General features: G+C 41.9%; 1 protein-coding gene across 7 annotated transcripts in view; it reads right to left on the bottom strand.

Annotated features, from left to right (window-relative positions):
• The window catches only part of SASH1 (SAM and SH3 domain containing 1), a 347,119-nt gene that overhangs the window by 42,857 nt on the left and 286,855 nt on the right, over window positions 1–17,407 (bottom strand). The window contains exon 1 of one of the 7 annotated variants that reach the window (XM_027972537.3): window positions 240–539. The exons of the other annotated variants lie outside the window; for them this stretch is intronic. Coding sequence (XP_027828338.1) covers window positions 240–251 — 12 coding nt within the window. The 5' untranslated portion in view covers window positions 252–539. Of the gene's footprint in view, window positions 1–239; window positions 540–17,407 lie in introns of those variants that run through there. 7 annotated transcript variants of the gene reach the window in all.

The raw sequence follows: 17,407 nt of genomic DNA, 5'->3' as shown, positions 1-17,407 counted from the left end.
TAATAATCACTCCTCTCCCCCCAAAACCTATGCCTTAGTCTTGAATGAGCAAGCTAGGAAAGAATGCTCTGGGTTACAAGGTAGGGAAGTAAGTAAGGGACTAGAAGGAAGAATCAAGAGGAACTTGATCAGGAAAGGGGGAAGCACCATAGTCAGGAATAATGAGAAAAGCTTTTACTTGAAGTGACAGAAGTACAGGTCCCCCACCCCTCGGCATGAAATGAGTCCAGCAATCTTACCGGCTTCGGCATTGAGCAGGCCTCGGGGGTGATGCTGAGCGTGTCCGGGACCCCCACCCCCTCCCCTCTCAGAGCGCGTCTTCACTCCCGCTCGACCCCTCCGTAATCGCAAAGTGATGGTGAGGCTCTCCCGGACCATGCTCCCTGGGAGTTACATGATCGGGCAGGCTCCGCGGGACAGCTTACGATCCGAAGAAAGTGAAGACACTGGTTTCAATTAGCCGCTTGCTGCCTGCTGACTGATCTCCCAGTTCCTCGCTCACTGCATAACTTGTAAGAAAGGCATAAGTCATCAGCTCTAAGCAAATCTCCTATTCACCACAAGGAAAAAAGGGAGTGTTGTACGTGGCAAACAATCCCTGTTTTCACTGACGAAGGCTCCCTGACCTCCCGCTGGCCTCCAGTTCCTTAATTACTGTCTATGGAATTCCAGAGCAAGAAAAAAAAAAAAGAACGCGAGAATCTGAGCAAGTCCGGGACAAGGACTCACCCTCAAAAGTGACTGAACTGAAAAAAGATCTCTTTTGCAGATAAGTCTTCTCAACACCCCCTGAAGGGAGTAGTCGCAATTGAAAATAGACACCTTCCAAAGGCTATTTTTGAAACTCCTGAATTAAAACTTATGATTGTGGTTTTTCTCCTAAAGTTGTCACTTTCTGTCTCTCTCCCTGCTTTTTATTCTTTCTGGTTTAGCCACTAGAGTAAATGTAGGACGTTTCTCCTTCACTGATGCTTCTAAAACTGTCTTACCTGTTTCAACAATCATTTGTTTCGGAGCAGCTGAGTTCTCTTGGATTCTAAAATTTGAGCATGGGGATTCTGTCAAAAGATGGTCATTTAATTTTCTCAGGGCTGTCTAGGGAGCAACATCACATGCTGCTACTTAAACAGAACATCATTTCAAAAGGCAGGACTGAAAACCCCTACAAAGAATCCAAGACATGGGTTGCAGGCCATGTCTATTTTCAGGGCTAAATTCACTCAGTTGGGGAAGTCATGTATTCCCACTGCAGTTTGAGCTGCTCACTCCTCGGTGCCTCTCCCACCGTGCAGATCTTTATTTACACTATTCAAGGGCCGCCCCCCCGCTCTTTTTGGGTCATCACATAGCAGAGATCCCAGGGGGGTACCACTGACCACCAGAGCTCCTTTTCCTGGGTACCTTTCCTGTTCTCCTTCCTTGGACACCTTGAGCTTCTCTCACTCTGCATGAGGATTTCCCAGGTGGCGCTAGTGGTAAAGAACCTGTCTGCCAATGCAGGAGACATAAGAGACTCGGGTTTGATCCCTGGGTGAAGAAGATCCCCTGGAGGAGGGTATGGCAACCCACTCCAGGATGCTTGCCTAGAGAATCCCATGGTCAGAGAAGCCTGGTGGGCTACAGTCCATAGGGTCACAAACAGTCGGACATGACTGAAGCAACTTAGCACACACACGTGTACTCGAAACTCCCTTTCCCTGAATTTTTCTGCCCTCCAGAAGTGTCTCCTCTCATCATTTATGGAACTTTCTTCCCTAGGCTACCTCTTCCCAATTTCACAAAGCAGTTTCCCTGACGCCCTCTCTGGTTTCACATATGCCCCCTTCCCACCACCATCTGGAAAGCCCCATGTGTACCACAAACGGTGACAGGTGCTTTCCCAATGTCAGACTTCAAACACCTGGATTTATCAAACACTCGCAATTCCCAGGCTCTGGGCTAAGGATCTGCACGCATGACCTGGTCTCCCAGATGGTAAATGGCAGCGGACGACTGGGATGCTTCATGGCTTCCCTCCTGCACCACCCTAACTCTACCCGGGTTTTCTTCACCCAAGACTGACAACCACACCGCATGCATTATCGTGCTTAGAATTCCTTAAGGCTGTCAGTAGACATCTCACTTGAATTTCTCTGTCATTTCATGAAAACTAAGAAAATGTGTACGCCCCAAAGATGGTGGGGAAATACTCCTCGACATTGGAGCTAGAACAGCCTGGGATTAATTTCCAAGTCCTCCAGCAAATCCCTCTACTTCTATGGGGTTTGGTGTACCTCCACGTACATTTGGTCTAATAACATTTGTCTTAAAGTGCTGCTGTTTTTACAAATGGTGTACATAACTGCATACAATTGACCACTGGAGCTCGGTAATAAGTGCTTATTACAGCTGCAGTCTCTCTATTGCTGATCGGAATTCAAACAAGACCTATTTTAATTCTTACAAACTGCTGTTTTAGGTGCCCGTGTAGATAAGCAAAGGCAAGGAAAACACATGAAAGCAAGTGATGATGGACAACGTTTGAGGCTGAGTCTGAGCAGCGTGTTGAGATGCACAGATGATTCTGAGTGGCACTCGGAGCCAGAAAACAGGAGTCCCACAGACACAGGGTGCGGTCCCCTTTAAGCCACTTGTGAACTATCATTTGTAAAATAGGCAGTGGCAAGCCTCCTGGGGTTCCTGAGAAGATGAAGGGAGACCTTGACTGGGAGGGGAGCCCGTTAGGCTGCAAAGCCTCTACCGTGTAAGACCGCAGGTGCCAGGCATTGATGAGTCAGGTTCTGGGAGGCGGCTGATAGATAGGACCTATCTCCTATTTGTCCTCACAGTGGCCTCCTACTCCTTACTCACCCTTTTTAATGGCGACAGGAGAAGTCAGGTATTTATGGAGACACTTCATGTGGAAAGCCACGTACGCAGGGTGCATATGGTGGGCCTTTGGCAGATGCACAATTTGAAGAAGTTGAGACTCTCCAGCCCTGTAGCTCCTAGCCCTTGCTCTGTATTAGAGGAAATCTCAGGATATTTGAAAAACTAGGCTGAGCCAGGCTACCCTTGGGAAGTTTCTTGGTGGAAGCAAGAAGGAAACAGGGCAGATCCACTTCACGAAGGAGGAGCATCGCTGGTCTTGCTCGCTGGGTAGTGGACTTGAACTCACCCAGCACACAAGAGGTGTGCAAATTTGCAGAGGACAGATTTGAGCATCTGACTCCCACCCTAAGGGAATGCTCTTTAGGTCCCCAGAGCAAAGTTCAAAGGCCATATTGTGAAATGTAGGCCTGCACGGTCAGAGCTCTCATCTCCAGCTTCTGTGTATGCTGTGCTCAGCTATGTGGATACTATGTGGGAACAGCCACTCACAGCACCAGGTTCTTATCCTCCGACTTCCTCACAGCACCTCAGACACCCCATCTCTCATGTGCCTGCACACCTCTGCACTTGCAGGTCCCTTTCTGGGATGATCTCTGCCTGCCCCATCTACTTCCCTAGCTCCTGCTCATCCTTCAAGATTCAGTTCATGTGTCACCTCCTCCGGAAAGCCTTCCTGGCTTTCTTCCTCATCTTCCTTATGCCAGGTGGTTGCACAGCAGCCAACAGAGTATCTTGGGACTGAGCTCAGTATGTTATCACACTATTATTAGCCCTTCACTAAACTTCAGGAAGACAAAGAGCACTGTCATTTCCATTTCTCTGTCTGTATTTCAGCAACATTTACTGTTTACCCTGTTAACACATGATCTATTTTTCATTAGAAATTTTGGAAGATATAGATAGAGGAAAAAAGAAAATGCTTATATTTTCCTGATCAGAAATATCAGTAACATTTTGGCTTATTTCTTCATGTGCATGCGCATATGCACACACACACACACACACAATACACCTCTGTTACTTTTTAAAAAATAAACAAACAAAAAGAATGACCTTGTGATTTTTTTTTTTTAAAGGAGTGAGGATTAATTCAAGTGAATTTATTCTGGCACAGAATTTTTTTTTTTTTAATCCTAGATCTACAGCTGCTTCAACATTTATTTATTTATTTATTTTCAAATTTTTGTTCTTTATTCCATTCTTTTGACCTTGTGATCTTTAGCGACTCCAGCCCCCACAGTCACAGTCACTATCAAGGTCCCCAAAGCCTCCCTCACATGAACACAGGTGTAAACAGAAACAAAGTGCCCACTGATAATTGTGACCCTCTTTGAGAGGCATTGTTGTGCTCAAGGTTTCCTTCGGAGAAACACTGGGGTTCTCAATGTATACTGCTCAAACTGTTTTATAACCTGTTTTTAAAAATTAATATGTTTTGAACGTCTGCCGGCATCAACAAATACTTAGCAAATAAAACACAGCACTGCATTAATGATTCAATGGTATTCAGTCATAGATACGTACTATAATTTACTTAAATAATGCTCTCAGTCACTGGAACATTTGCATGTTTCTAATTTTTCAGCATTATAAAAATACTCTGATGAAGACTGTGTCATAAAATTTTCAATGTGTCTAGTACATCGTTTTTTTTAGAATAAGTGATTAGATTGTTGAATTGATGGGTGAAGAATGGGCATATTGCTAAATCTTTTGATACATATTAATTTGCTCATAAGAAACATTTTATTGTTTTAAATTCTCACAAGGAGTATACAAAGAATACCTATTTCTGCACACAATTGCCAACATTGAACATCACGATATTCTTTTCCATTTACAATAAATAGATATTTCCTGATTGGAATCAACGAATGGATGTGCTGATTCAAATCATTAGGAAGGGAAAAGAATCAAAAGTACATGAGTAAGCTGGCTTGACCTGGACTTACAAAGGTTATACTCTAGAAGTCTGAGGGTAGGAAGGTCCCAAGAGAAACAGGGGTTCAGAAATGGGTGAACTCACTTCTGGTTGGGGAAACTGAGACATGCTTCAGTGAGGGGACAGGCACTCGCCAAGGCTTTGGGGACATTTCCAAGTTCCTGTATGAGCCTACAAGTCTGCTGTTTACATGGCTCCCACTGACCTCACACGCCTGCCCATCTGGACAGTCAAAGAAGAGCTCAGCTGATGCTGCTCCCTTTATAAACAGCATGTGACACTGATCAACAACAGCTTCACGGCTCTCCTCTTCTCCAAGCTTGATTTCATAATCCCTCCAACATGCCTGATCTCCCTCCACCGGTCCAAGGAGTGATGCATTTGAGGTCACTCCCTACCTTAGGGGCAGTATACCGGCTCTGGCTGGGACTTCCATATCAGCATTACCAGTCATCATCGTCCGGCCATGGCGGGGGCCTTCTGGTCACAGCCATCCAGTTAATGTGCTATTCTTTATGTTTACACAAAATTCGTTTCACTTTTTGAAGAAGTTAGAATTACTTTCAAAAGTGTTTATGAGTTGTCAGAGTAACTATCTAAAATATGAAACACATTGTGGGGTTTTTTCCCCCCTTATTTCACAAAGGAGTCAGGGGAGGACTCATCTATTTAGCAAGAAATATTTTGTTCATTAGCTGGTGACATCATTGTCCTCTGAAATGAAGAGATTTTAGTCAGCATATGGAAAAAAAGATGAAATTCCATTCTTCTCCCAGAGGTGCAGTGTAACACTGAAATAATCTCTCTGGCAGCTTCAAAATTAACTAGTTTTCGCCAGATTTGAAGGCGGAGGAGAAGGAGGCAGAGGAGGAGAAGATAATTACATGATACTCGTATTTGTATAAAGTATGTGAGAATTTGAGGTAATGTTACCATCCCCTAGAGGCAAAGGCTTGTCAGCACTTAATTCATTGAAAGAAACTCTTGAAAAACGAACTATAAAGCCAAAGGAACAACGAAGGGATACTACAATCCCCAATAAACTCTCTTCTTTTGCTTAAAATTCACAAACTCTGAATTGCTTTTACTTACCCCCAAATAATGCTGATACTTTTACTGTAAGGAAGGAAGAAAATATAAGACCTCAGGAATCTGACAGCAAAGTCTAGGGAGATTTCAGTAACAAGTAAGCTCACCCATCATGATTCTGCAAGTTTCCATGGAGCAGAGAAAATGCCTTTCCTTCTCGTGAAAGGAGTTGGGGGAAGAGAGATGTTAAGTGATGGAAAAGGAACCGACTTCCCCTTCATTCTGTAAATCTTTGGAAGATTTGACTGCTTGAGATTATGTCACCCTGCCCACAGGTCAGAGACCCCTGCTGGTCGTACAAAATAGGGAAGCTGAGATGAAAAAGTTATGGAAAAGTAGGCAAGGGTTCTATAGATCTCTCTGTAAAGAATGGGGGAGTGTTACCCAAAACACACCCATGGTCTCAGGCACACTGAAGACTAAAGCCAAACACCAAACCCACTCATTCCCAAGAGCCTTCAATTCTCACACAGCCTGTGCCATGGAAAAAGGATGATTCCGAGCAAGACTGCCAACTAGGACAATTACATAGGCATTTGAGGCTCTAGTTTCTAGAGCTGATGGAAGTTTTCATCCCAGAAGCGGTAAGTCTCCCAAGGGATTGGGTGGTGTTTGCAAAGTCACATTGCTTTTATGGCATCTGAGACAAACTGATTCATGGATCAGGCATGATGACTTCTTGGACAGGGCTGCTAAACAACCTTGCCTAGGCACATGACGATGTAAAAATATGGAGAACTGATGGAGCTTGCATGGCAACGGAGGAAAGGTGCAGACACCAAGTTCTTTCCTCTGACCCAAACTTAGGCCACCAATCAGCATGGGCATCTGTTGAAGATGGAGGCAGGTGGGCCAACGGTGCCTCCCAGAGTCATGATCTATGACCTTCACATACTTCTCCTTACGTTTGTTGAATAAACAATAAGTAAATTTACTTCCAAACCGAAGAACTCTTGGCTGAATCCTTAGAAAATGAATCAGTTAGAGCTAGAAAGGTTGTTTGTGGTCATCTAACTGGCAAAACAATCAGGTCATGATGACTGCTGAAAGCTAAATCACAGAATATCCTTCCCACAAGTAACAAATGAGCAACAGCGCCCTAAAAAACAGTTACTAAAAACTGGCAAAAATACTACACCGAGAGCATCCAAAGATATATAACCTAATATATTAAACTTCAGAACCATATGATCAAGCTAAGAAACAAATTTCTGAAGACACAGAAAAGGAAGAAGTGTGTGGCCTTCTCTATCTTCTGCTCTAGGAGCAGCAGAAACTGCTTCAGGAGAGGAATGAGTGAAAAGATGTAAAGTTAAGTGTAAAGCTGGTCTTGACTGGAATGAAGCCTCTAGAAATTCACCAGGGATGGGAGGAATGAATTAAAAGCAGGCTGACTCTGGCAGACCCATTCCCCCAACCTTAAGCAAGCAACGTGAACAGTGATGCAGAGCGTTTAGCAAACTCTTAGCAGGGGGAGGTCTGAGCCCAGGTATCCCAGTGAAGACCACATTCCACCTCAGTTTGGTTTTCTCCCTCCTCGGGCTCCTACATTAGGCTATAGCAACAACAGGGGCTTCCCAGGTGGCTCTAGTGGTAAAGAACCTGCCTGCCAGTGAGAAGATACAGGAGATAAGGGTTCGATCCCTGGGGCAGGAAGATTCCCTGGAGAAGGAGGTGGCAATCCACTCCAATATTCCTGCCCAGAGAATCCCACGGACAGAGAAGCCTGGTGGGCTACAGTCCATGCTGTCGCAGAGTCAAACATGACTGAGTGACTTGGCACGCACACACATAGCAACAACCAACATGAATGGATCACAAAATAAAGAAAGAAAAACACTGCATCATCTGACAGTATGGCAAATGGGTCAGAAATTATATCAGAACAAATAGAAAATGTGACCTGAACTACCCAAGCATGATCAAAATGAAAAGAAATGCATGAAACTACCCAAACTGTAAAGGGAGGGGAAAGAGAGAGACAGAAAAGGCATGGACCAACACAGTGCTTTTATCTTTGATCCCATCTCTCTATCAGAAGAAAACAAAACTCAAGGAACAGGAAGAAATCCTCAACAGTTGCTTCTCTTCATAAATAGTTTAAGAAGAATATGAATTCAATTAAATGAGGCCTCAAAGACAAGATGAAAAGCATAATGATATGAATTTTAAAACTGCCATCATATATGGAAGCAACCTAAATGTCCATTGACAGAGGCACAGATAAAGATATGGCATATAGGCACGTATGTACGTACATGTGTACACACACACAGACACACACACACACACACACACACACACACACAATAGAATACTACGCAGTCATAAAAAGAAGGAAATAATGCTATTTGCAGCAACACAGATGGGTGTAGAGATTATCATACTGAGCAAAGTAAATCAGAAAAAAGACAAATATCGTATGGTATCACTTATATGTAGAATCTAAAAAAGATACAAGTGAACTTATTTATAAAATAGAAATAGACTCATAAACATAGAAAATAAACTTATTGTTACCAAAGGAGAAAGAGGTGAGGGAAATAAATTAAGAATTTGAGATTGACATATACACACTAGTATGTATAAAACAGATAAACCACAAGGACCTACTATATAGCACAGGGAACTATATTGTAATCTATATTGCAAGATCTTGTAATAACCTACTCTGGAAAAGAATCTGAAGAGGAATACATGAGTAAACTGCAATCACTTCGTTGTACACCTAAAACTACCATAGTGTTGTAAATTAACTACACTTCAATTTAAAAAAATTGCAATCATAAGGAAATGCGGACCAAACAACCTATCACAGAACCAATCTGTAAATATTAATAAGAATGAGCAAAGAATAGAATCAATACCATGGAAGTAAAAATATTGATAGTGAGGAAAATGTATATTATTTTAGAGGTGTCTCATGGTAAAGAATCCGCCTGCCAATGTAGGAGATGAGGGTTTGATCCCTGGGTTGAGAAGATCCCCTGGAGAAGGAAATAGCAACCATTTCCAGTATTCTTGCCTGGGAAATCCCATGGAAAGACAAGCCTGGCATGCCTCAGCCTGCAAGGTTGCAAAAGAGTTGGATACGACTTAACAACTAAACAATCAAATCAAATTATTTTAATCCATTTTCTGATATGATCCAAGTGTGAAGATTTACCCACCTATTTACCTAAGCCCAGGGCTTCCCTGGTAGCTCAGCTATTCACCTGCAATGCAGGAGACCCCAGTTCAATCCCTGGGTTGGGAAGATCCCTTGGAGAAGGGAAGAAATATCCACTCCAGTAATTCTGGCCTGGAGAATTCCATGGACAGAGGAGCTTGGTAGGCTACAGTCCATGGGGTTGCAAAGGGTCAGACATGACCGAGTGACTTTCACTCACTCACCTAAGCCCACCGGCCTTGCTGCTCCCTCTACCTGACACAGTTCTCTTCCTTCTCCTGGTGAGCTACTGCTTAGTTTCAATCATCTTTTCTGGGCTTTCTACACTCCCCTCACTGAGGACTAATGGACTTTCTGTGTGCACGTCACACGCTCAGTAGAAATATTCCAATTAAGCCCTCAATCATGCTGTCCACTTCTGTCTCTTCTTCTCAAATATAAACCCCTGTGGATAGGGACTAGCCTGTCATACGTATTCAATAATGTTTGCACAAAGAGTGAGTGAAAGAATGTTCATGATGGCATTCTTCCATCTACATTCTTTCATCTGGGTCAAAAGCACAGGGCAAGAAGCGTCCTTGTAGGAACTAATTATGCAATGCTATTAGAATTATACTAGTTATAGTACAGTCAACAAGGTATGACAGAAAGTGTAGTACAAAGAGAAACAGGGGCAGAGAAGAGGATAAAGGGATATTTCTATAGAAATCATGTTGTGATTGGGATTTGAATTAGAATTTGGTTGTGTTAAAATACTGCTTTCCAAATGAATCCCCTTGGTGACTGACTATAGTTCTAAGAGCTTTGATATAATGGGTAACTGTTAACTTATAGTTCAAATGAACTCTGAACAAGTGATGGGCAGCCTGTGACTTTAGTAAGTTCGCTTACGCTGGAAGTGACCCTCAGTCTGAATCTGACTCATGAACCATGATAGCATTTGGGTCTCTCACCAAGCCACCCATTATCATAAGATTTGGCATCAGAGCAGAAGATTTAATGAGGAATTAACATGCAATTAAACAATATCATTAAGCAAGTAATGCAAGTCCTCTTACCCCAATCTCCTTGAGGTTCATCCCAAAAGCAAAATAAGAAACTGGCATTGCAAATCTAAATGCCAATCTTTAACCCATATTATATCACAAGTATCTGTATTTAGATATAATCAGCTAGCAGGGAAAATGTTGTATATCTTGTCTGGTATTTATGCATTAGGTTGGACAGATGAAACTGCCATTTTTATAGGTCAAAAGCTAATATTTCCAGTTCACATGGCTCAACCTAATAAAAGAAGTAATAAGGAATTCCCTGGCAGTCCAGTGGTTACGACTCTGCTCTCACTGCCAAAGGCCCAGGTTCATTCCCTGGTCAGGCAACTAAGATCTCATAAGCTGCACAGTGCAGCCAACATTTTTTTAAATTGAAAAAAAAAAAAAAAAGTAAATAAAGATGAAGCTGAGGATGAAAGGAAAATCTTAAAAAAGAAAAGAGAAAACAGACCAGAATGTGCCTCCAAAGTCTTAAATTTTTAAAATGCTAACAATAGGTTACATAATCCTCAGATTACGTTGTGTCTGGATCTTTTGTCATTGTTTTTGTTCTTGCGGTCTCTGATGTGTTGAGGAGGGTCTGCTGGCAGCACCCTCAGCTCCCTGTGACCGTACAGACCAGTGAAGACAGAGATGTTCCTGGTTCATGTGCCAGGGTGTTGTCATTTAGTCACTCAGTCCTGTGTGACTCTTCTGTGACCCCCAAGGACTGCAGCCCACCTGGCTTCTCTGTCCATGGGATTTCCCAGGCAAGAATGCTAGAGTGGGTTGCCATGTCCTTCTCCAAGGGATCTTCCCAACCCAGGATCAAACCCACATCTCATGCATTAGTAGCCAGATTCTTTATCACTGAGCCACCAGCGAAGCCCTAGTTTGCCAGGTGCAAAGAGCCAAATTCCCATTGATTTCTGGGCCTGCAATAAGAGCAGCCCCCAACACAACAGGCTGATGAGCACACAGCCACATGCTCAGTCAGCCCATCTCACTGTCACGATACAGTCGTATATAATCTCAAAACAATTAAGTATCATTTTTCCCAGACACTAATCCTAAGGTCATGTGTGTTACTGAAATCATACCAGACCCGTTACTCAGCCCACGTACACTTATGCCTTCTGAAACAGAAAATAAACTGACTGTATGTTGGGTAAAGGCATAACCAAGTAAACACACATTATTTACATTATGCTTGTTCTGAAAACCCTAGCCATCTGCCATAATATGCAAAAGCATAAGCACTGCTACCATGTTAATGGCACGTACAAAAATAAACTTTTACGGGAACTCAAGCATTTCAAGAATGCCAGCAAATGGAAAGGCACAAGATCGTCACACAAAGTAATAGGAGCTGGCATTCACTGGGTGTTTATTTGGTGCCATTTAATACTTGAGACACCCGTGTCGGGTAGATATACTTGGCTCGGGTTTGGAGGCACAAAGAGATGAAAAAACTTGCAGAGCTAATAGGTGGCAGAGCTGGGATCTGAACCCAAAGTCTGACTCACGTCTATGAGCTTAACCAGCCCCCTCGCCTGCCCACGCTGGGCAAATGCCTGGCCTTCCCCAGGCCAGAGCCTCCTTCCTGCCTAACTCTGTTTAAAGATGATGATCTTAAGGGCTCACAGCAAACACATGGCTCAAACTTTGGCCCTTCTCCCAGGGAGAAGGCTGGGGATAGAGGGTGGTGTGGAATAAATGACAAGAAGTCATCTAAGCCGTGGTTCTTGGTCAGCTTACGTCCAATGAGAACAAAGCTCACATTTCTCACAGAGTTTGTTACACGTCATTTCAACAGACTGATTTTATCTCTGGTCTCACCATAAACTACAGGTCTACAGAATCATTATTTCTGCTCTTCTAAAGAGAATTTTAATATGTCTCTATTGTACTATCATTTCAGTTGCGAAATCACTTCTGTTAAAACTGAGGAATATTTCTTCTTCCCACCTAGCCAAATAAAAAGGAAATTTATAGAAGGTATCCATAAAAGTCTGAATAGTTATCTCAAGACCTCAAGTATGCATTAAAAGACCAGAATCAATAAAAGCTATTTAGCAAGATTTAGAAAAGTGTTAATATTTTTGTGGGGGGCGGGCACAGTGTAACCCAGCATGGCATAAACATGCTGTCCCAAGGCTACAGGGTACAAAAGCCCTCTGGCAAATTAAGGCTAGGTCAAACTTTTCTTCTTTCTCCTGGTCAAATCAGAAGTCAAACAAGTTGAGTAAAGCTCTTCTGTTCAAGAAATAAAGATCCAAAGTGGACATCCAACCATCCTGTATTTAAGCCTAGCAAGTATAAGCGTCAAAGTTACAATAAGCAGAACCATTTTCTAGCCACAAATCAAAACTTAACTGCCAATTAGAATCCTTTCAAGCTAAAATCCATAAAGTTATAAAAAAACAAATCCTCTAGGAAAAGAGACGAAAAGAAAAAATATTAATACCATTAAAAGCAAACAATAACAACTAACATTTAGAAATGTAAGTTATTTTTATGCTTGGAATCTATTATTTCAAAGTAGGTAGGTTTAGTCACTAAATCGTGTTCAACTCTTGTGACCCCATAGACTGTAGCCTGCCAGGCTCCTCTGTCCATGAGATTTCCCAGGCAAAAATACTGGAGCGGGTTGCCATTTCCTTCTCCAGGGGATCTTCCCAACCCAGGGACTGAACCAGGGTCTCCTGCATTGCAGACAGATTCTTTACCAACTGAACCACCATAACTTAAGAGCAAAATGACAGTAGAAAGAAGGCCAAACGTTTTCATAAAGGTACGTTTACTGGACCTATAATGTCAACTCTAAAACTAGGTCTGTTTGAATCTTCACAGTTTATGCTTTCAATAAATATTTACTCAAAGTTAGCAAAAATATGAAAATCGTATTCTTTAAAAACACTGGTACTATCTATAGGTGGGAGACAATCCTATAAACTCATCATGAATTGACATTAAAAAAAGGTCTTCTTCGGGAATCAGATTTCCCCAAACAACAAATCTATTAACACTAGCTTCTATTTTCTTTTGATACCTTTGTAACATAAAAACAAAACTAAAATTTCTGATAAATTTTAACTTGTGGACTTCGTCTAGAAGTTTACTCGCATACAAGAAACATATTCAAAATAAGAACCATTTTCATTTTATCAGTTATACTTCAGAATTTTGTCATTTAGCCCTCTTTTAAAAAATCTGGTTCCACCCAGAGTCTTAGAGTCTAAAAGGAGCACCTTGGATTTATAGAAGCCTCTTGGACAAGCAGAAGCATCATTCCGCCCATGGAGAGACACCCCAAGAGCATGACCTCTGTTCTCTGACTGCATTCTGTATTAAGTGGCCCTTTTCTTTGACCATAACAGAAATTAAGGCATTTGCCCCTAAGAACCACTAAAAAAGTTAACTTTGCGGAATGTTCTCCTAGCTTTCAGTACATTATTTTTTAGAAAGTTCTAGACTAGACTAAAGCTAGCTACCTCTTCATGCATAACAACAGACCTGAATGTTCTGGCTGGAAGACAATGGCTGTCATTGAGGCAGGTGAAATGACGCTGAAAAATCTCAGTAAAAGCCATCTAGGGGTGAGAGCCAAGTTTATGGTTTATAATTTTAGAAAGCTCCCAAAAGATTTAACAATTTTGTATCAGGCCAACACTATGGGGATATTTTAGTTGTGACCTTGAAAGTCCTTAATGAAGGAAACACTTAAAATAGTGCTTTGTAAAAAGTGAAAGAAATGACCACTTGATGTTGTGTCTCCGTTACCCGAGATCTGGACACAGTTCAGCCACATGGCTCCCCAGGTTCCGGGCAAAGCTATACTCAGAAATGGAATGAAAGGCTACGCGGAAATGCACATACGGATGTAAGGTATTATTATAACACCACAGCGATAACATAGCTCTCTCCTTGCACAAATATTTCCCAACTCTAAATTCCCCCAAATGTAAAATGTTATCAATTATGAAACGATGGCTTGCTTTATAAAATAACTCACTTCACAAAACATTTCACCAGAATTGCTTCATCCTCATAAGGAACTCCAACTTCAAAAAGATAATTCCAAGTTTTTCCGGAACACAGTTTATATGAAGTAAAACAATTAAACAAGGACTAAAATAGATGCTTGCAATGGACTGTAAGAGCTCTGTGCTTTATTGTCCTTGCTGGTGCTTTAATATTTCTGTATACATTGTATTTTTTAAAATAAGCTGAATAGCATCATAATCAAATAATTGACAATTAGAAATCTTTTTGAAAAGAGGTTTCACTGCAAGAATTTCAGGCACAGAACACCAACTCTTAGCTACCAATTTTGTAAAAACAAACACTATGATTTACTAAAATGTATGCCTCGAGTAAAAAACTTGAAATCCCAGAAAGACAGAGAGCACAAATTCCTTTAAACATTTTCTTAATCAGAAGGCAAACTGAACCTCAACGCAGAAAGCTGAAAGCTTAAAATGAGAACTCTTACAACCTTCCTCCTGCAGGAGGTAAAGGAAAACACAAGTTACTAAAATAAAATGAAAAATACTAAAATACACATTCAGATGTTTAACAAGGGATCCCGTTAAGTTCTCAACCAGAAACTCTTTCTAAAAACTCTGACACTCACAACAGAAGTTTGTTATTAATGAATAACAGCAGAGAACAGATTCCCCTCTGGCAAAGAGAAAGCTATTTTTCACTTCCCCTGGTAACTATCTTTAGTACTTTATACTCTTGGAAACCAAGAATGTACATATGGCTTTATTGTGAAACAACATGCAATTATCGACTGCCAGTTCTGGGGGTGGGGGAACCTATGAATCAACGCAAATGAAATCTTAAAGCACGACAGGCATCAATATAGGCATTGAGGTCTGGTGACAAAGACCTTATGATCTCTGAGACTTTCATGGCCTGGGCATTCCTGACTAGGGCCAGCGAGCTATTTACATCTCAGTATAAGCCCTGGCCCTTGCACAAAAGATAATCAAAGCCCTGAACCCAAGGCGGTTGGAATAGTACACAGTGGGAATTATCTGAAATTAATTACTCACTATCAGGCAGATGGAACATCAGTGAGAAGCAGTATTTTGGATGGAGTTTCTTGCAGAGTCTCCAGGGAAACACAAGACAGACTAAAGTCAGGGTAAGAGGGGTGAGTGTCACACACGTCGGGATTACCATCAAGTACAAGCAAACTTCGGTGCCAGTGGTGGTTGGGTACAGACAGTAATGAACGGTGTCACTGAACACGGGTGTGGGTTGTTCACACAGGGACAGCTAGCAAGGTACGTGGAGTAGACAGCCTTTCTTCAGAAAACTCTCTCCACTGCTGAATAGACTGTCTTCATTCACCAACATCTTTCAGTAACAGAGGCCAGCCATTCTTTTTTTTTGTTCGTTTTTGGCCATGCCACAGGGCATGGGGGAATCTTAGTTCCCTGACCAGGGATGGAACGTGTGACTCCTGCATTGGGAGCCTTAAGTCTCAACCACTGGACCGCCAGGAACATCCCAGGACTGTAAGTCATTCTAGAGCTTCTGGGAAATTGTGCTGAAAGCGGAGGGAGCATATGGTATCGTTGGCCCTCTGTCCAACTGGGAAAGGCTGAGCATATTTTTGAGCCGTCTATGAAGAAACAGTTTGCTGAGGAAATGATAACTAAGTGTGTGCATGAATCTCTGGGAGCAGGGGTGAGGGGGTTTTAACTTCTGCATCCCAGGGGAAACACTACGGGGGCAGAGTCTCCCCTTTCACCTTTGCAACCTGAATACCTAGCACAAAGTCTGGCACATAGCAAGTGCTCCACAGATATCACCGAAATGAACAAACAAATGCACTAGAGAGTACCCATTTAAGAAGTACCCATTTCATTCTGACAGCTGATATCAAGGTGATGGTTGTGATTTACCCTCTGAAAAGGGCTCAACAAACCAATACTTAATATAATGCTTCCTCAGCAACTTGTTTTATAGTAACTTTTTCCTAAATGAGACAAGCCTCTCTCCTTGCCATCTAACTATGTGAGGTTCTACCACTGGCCTGTTTCTCTGAATGGATAAAGTCTTATATCCTCTCCCTTGATGCAGATGCTAGTAATCAGGACAGTATCCAGTGAGACGGACACTAAAGGACCCACTATGGATGAATGGGGCTTTGTGTTCTCTCTCCTCCGAGTTGGGTCTGAATCACAGAGTCCTGAGTTATGGTATTTATTCTTCATGATTCTTTGGATTCATGATTTATATTTATATTATGTTAGTCTTTAGAACTAGAGGATAAGAGACCCCAAAAAATGCACTGAAAACCATAGATATGTTCCTTTGATGACCTCATAGTCCTAGGACATGCTGCTGGCTAGCATATGACACATTTATTATTATAAATGGTAAAGTCTCAGAACCTTGCACACAACACCATACCACGCAGTGTTTTCAGATGAATAACCCTGTGGGCCTTTTGTTTGTCTATTTGTTTGTTTTAGCTGCAATGGAATCTGGTGCTTGATTTAGGAGATCAGGGACAAGAAGACAGTGGGAGGGTTATATTTACTACAGATATGCCATGATTTGTTACTTAAATGCAAAGAAAGTATAAAGACTGAGTCTGGAGTTGGAAGACATAAAACATACTCTTAAAAGCAGTCAAGAAGAATGACCACTCAAATACAAGCTTGTGCACTAAATATTTCTCAAATAGGCTATAGGAGCTGAACACTGTGCTAGGCATGCTTTTCTTGCTCAAGGAGCTCATAATTTCAACCTCAAGGAGGTTGATATACAATTAATTCAGATACTCCAGGACACCTGTTAGGTTTTTTTTTTTTTTACCTGTTAGGTTTTGTGTTGCAAGTTAATTTAACAAAGTGCAGAACAGAAAGCTATGAAAATATACTTGAGGATGCTAAAGTTTCAGAAGAGGTGGCAGTTGGACATCACCCTGAAGGAGGCATAGATTTTTATCCGGAAAATATGGAGGGAGACCTTTTAGGAAATGCACAAATTAAAGCAGAGAGCATGAAAATACAAGTTATGATCAGTAATGCATGCAGGCTCCAGTGTGGATGGAGTGGAGGCTGTTAGGGCAAAGGATGAAAGATGGGAGTAGAGAAATTGATTAAAGCCAGATCACATAGGGTCTTGAGTCTGCCAAAAATTTTGAAATTTATCTTATAAAACTGGAAAACCTTCAGCCTTTTGTGCATGCATGCAAGCTCAGTCACTCAGTTGTGTCCGACTTTTTGTGACTCGGTGGACTGTAGCCTGCCAGGCTCCTCTGTCCATGGAATTTTTCAG

Source organism: Ovis aries, chromosome 8 (assembly GCF_016772045.2).
Source record: "Ovis aries strain OAR_USU_Benz2616 breed Rambouillet chromosome 8, ARS-UI_Ramb_v3.0, whole genome shotgun sequence".
In the NCBI taxonomy this organism is placed as follows: Eukaryota; Metazoa; Chordata; class Mammalia; order Artiodactyla; family Bovidae; genus Ovis; species Ovis aries.
Note: the sequence above shows the minus strand (reverse complement) of the source record. Positions and strands in the feature narration are given on the sequence as shown.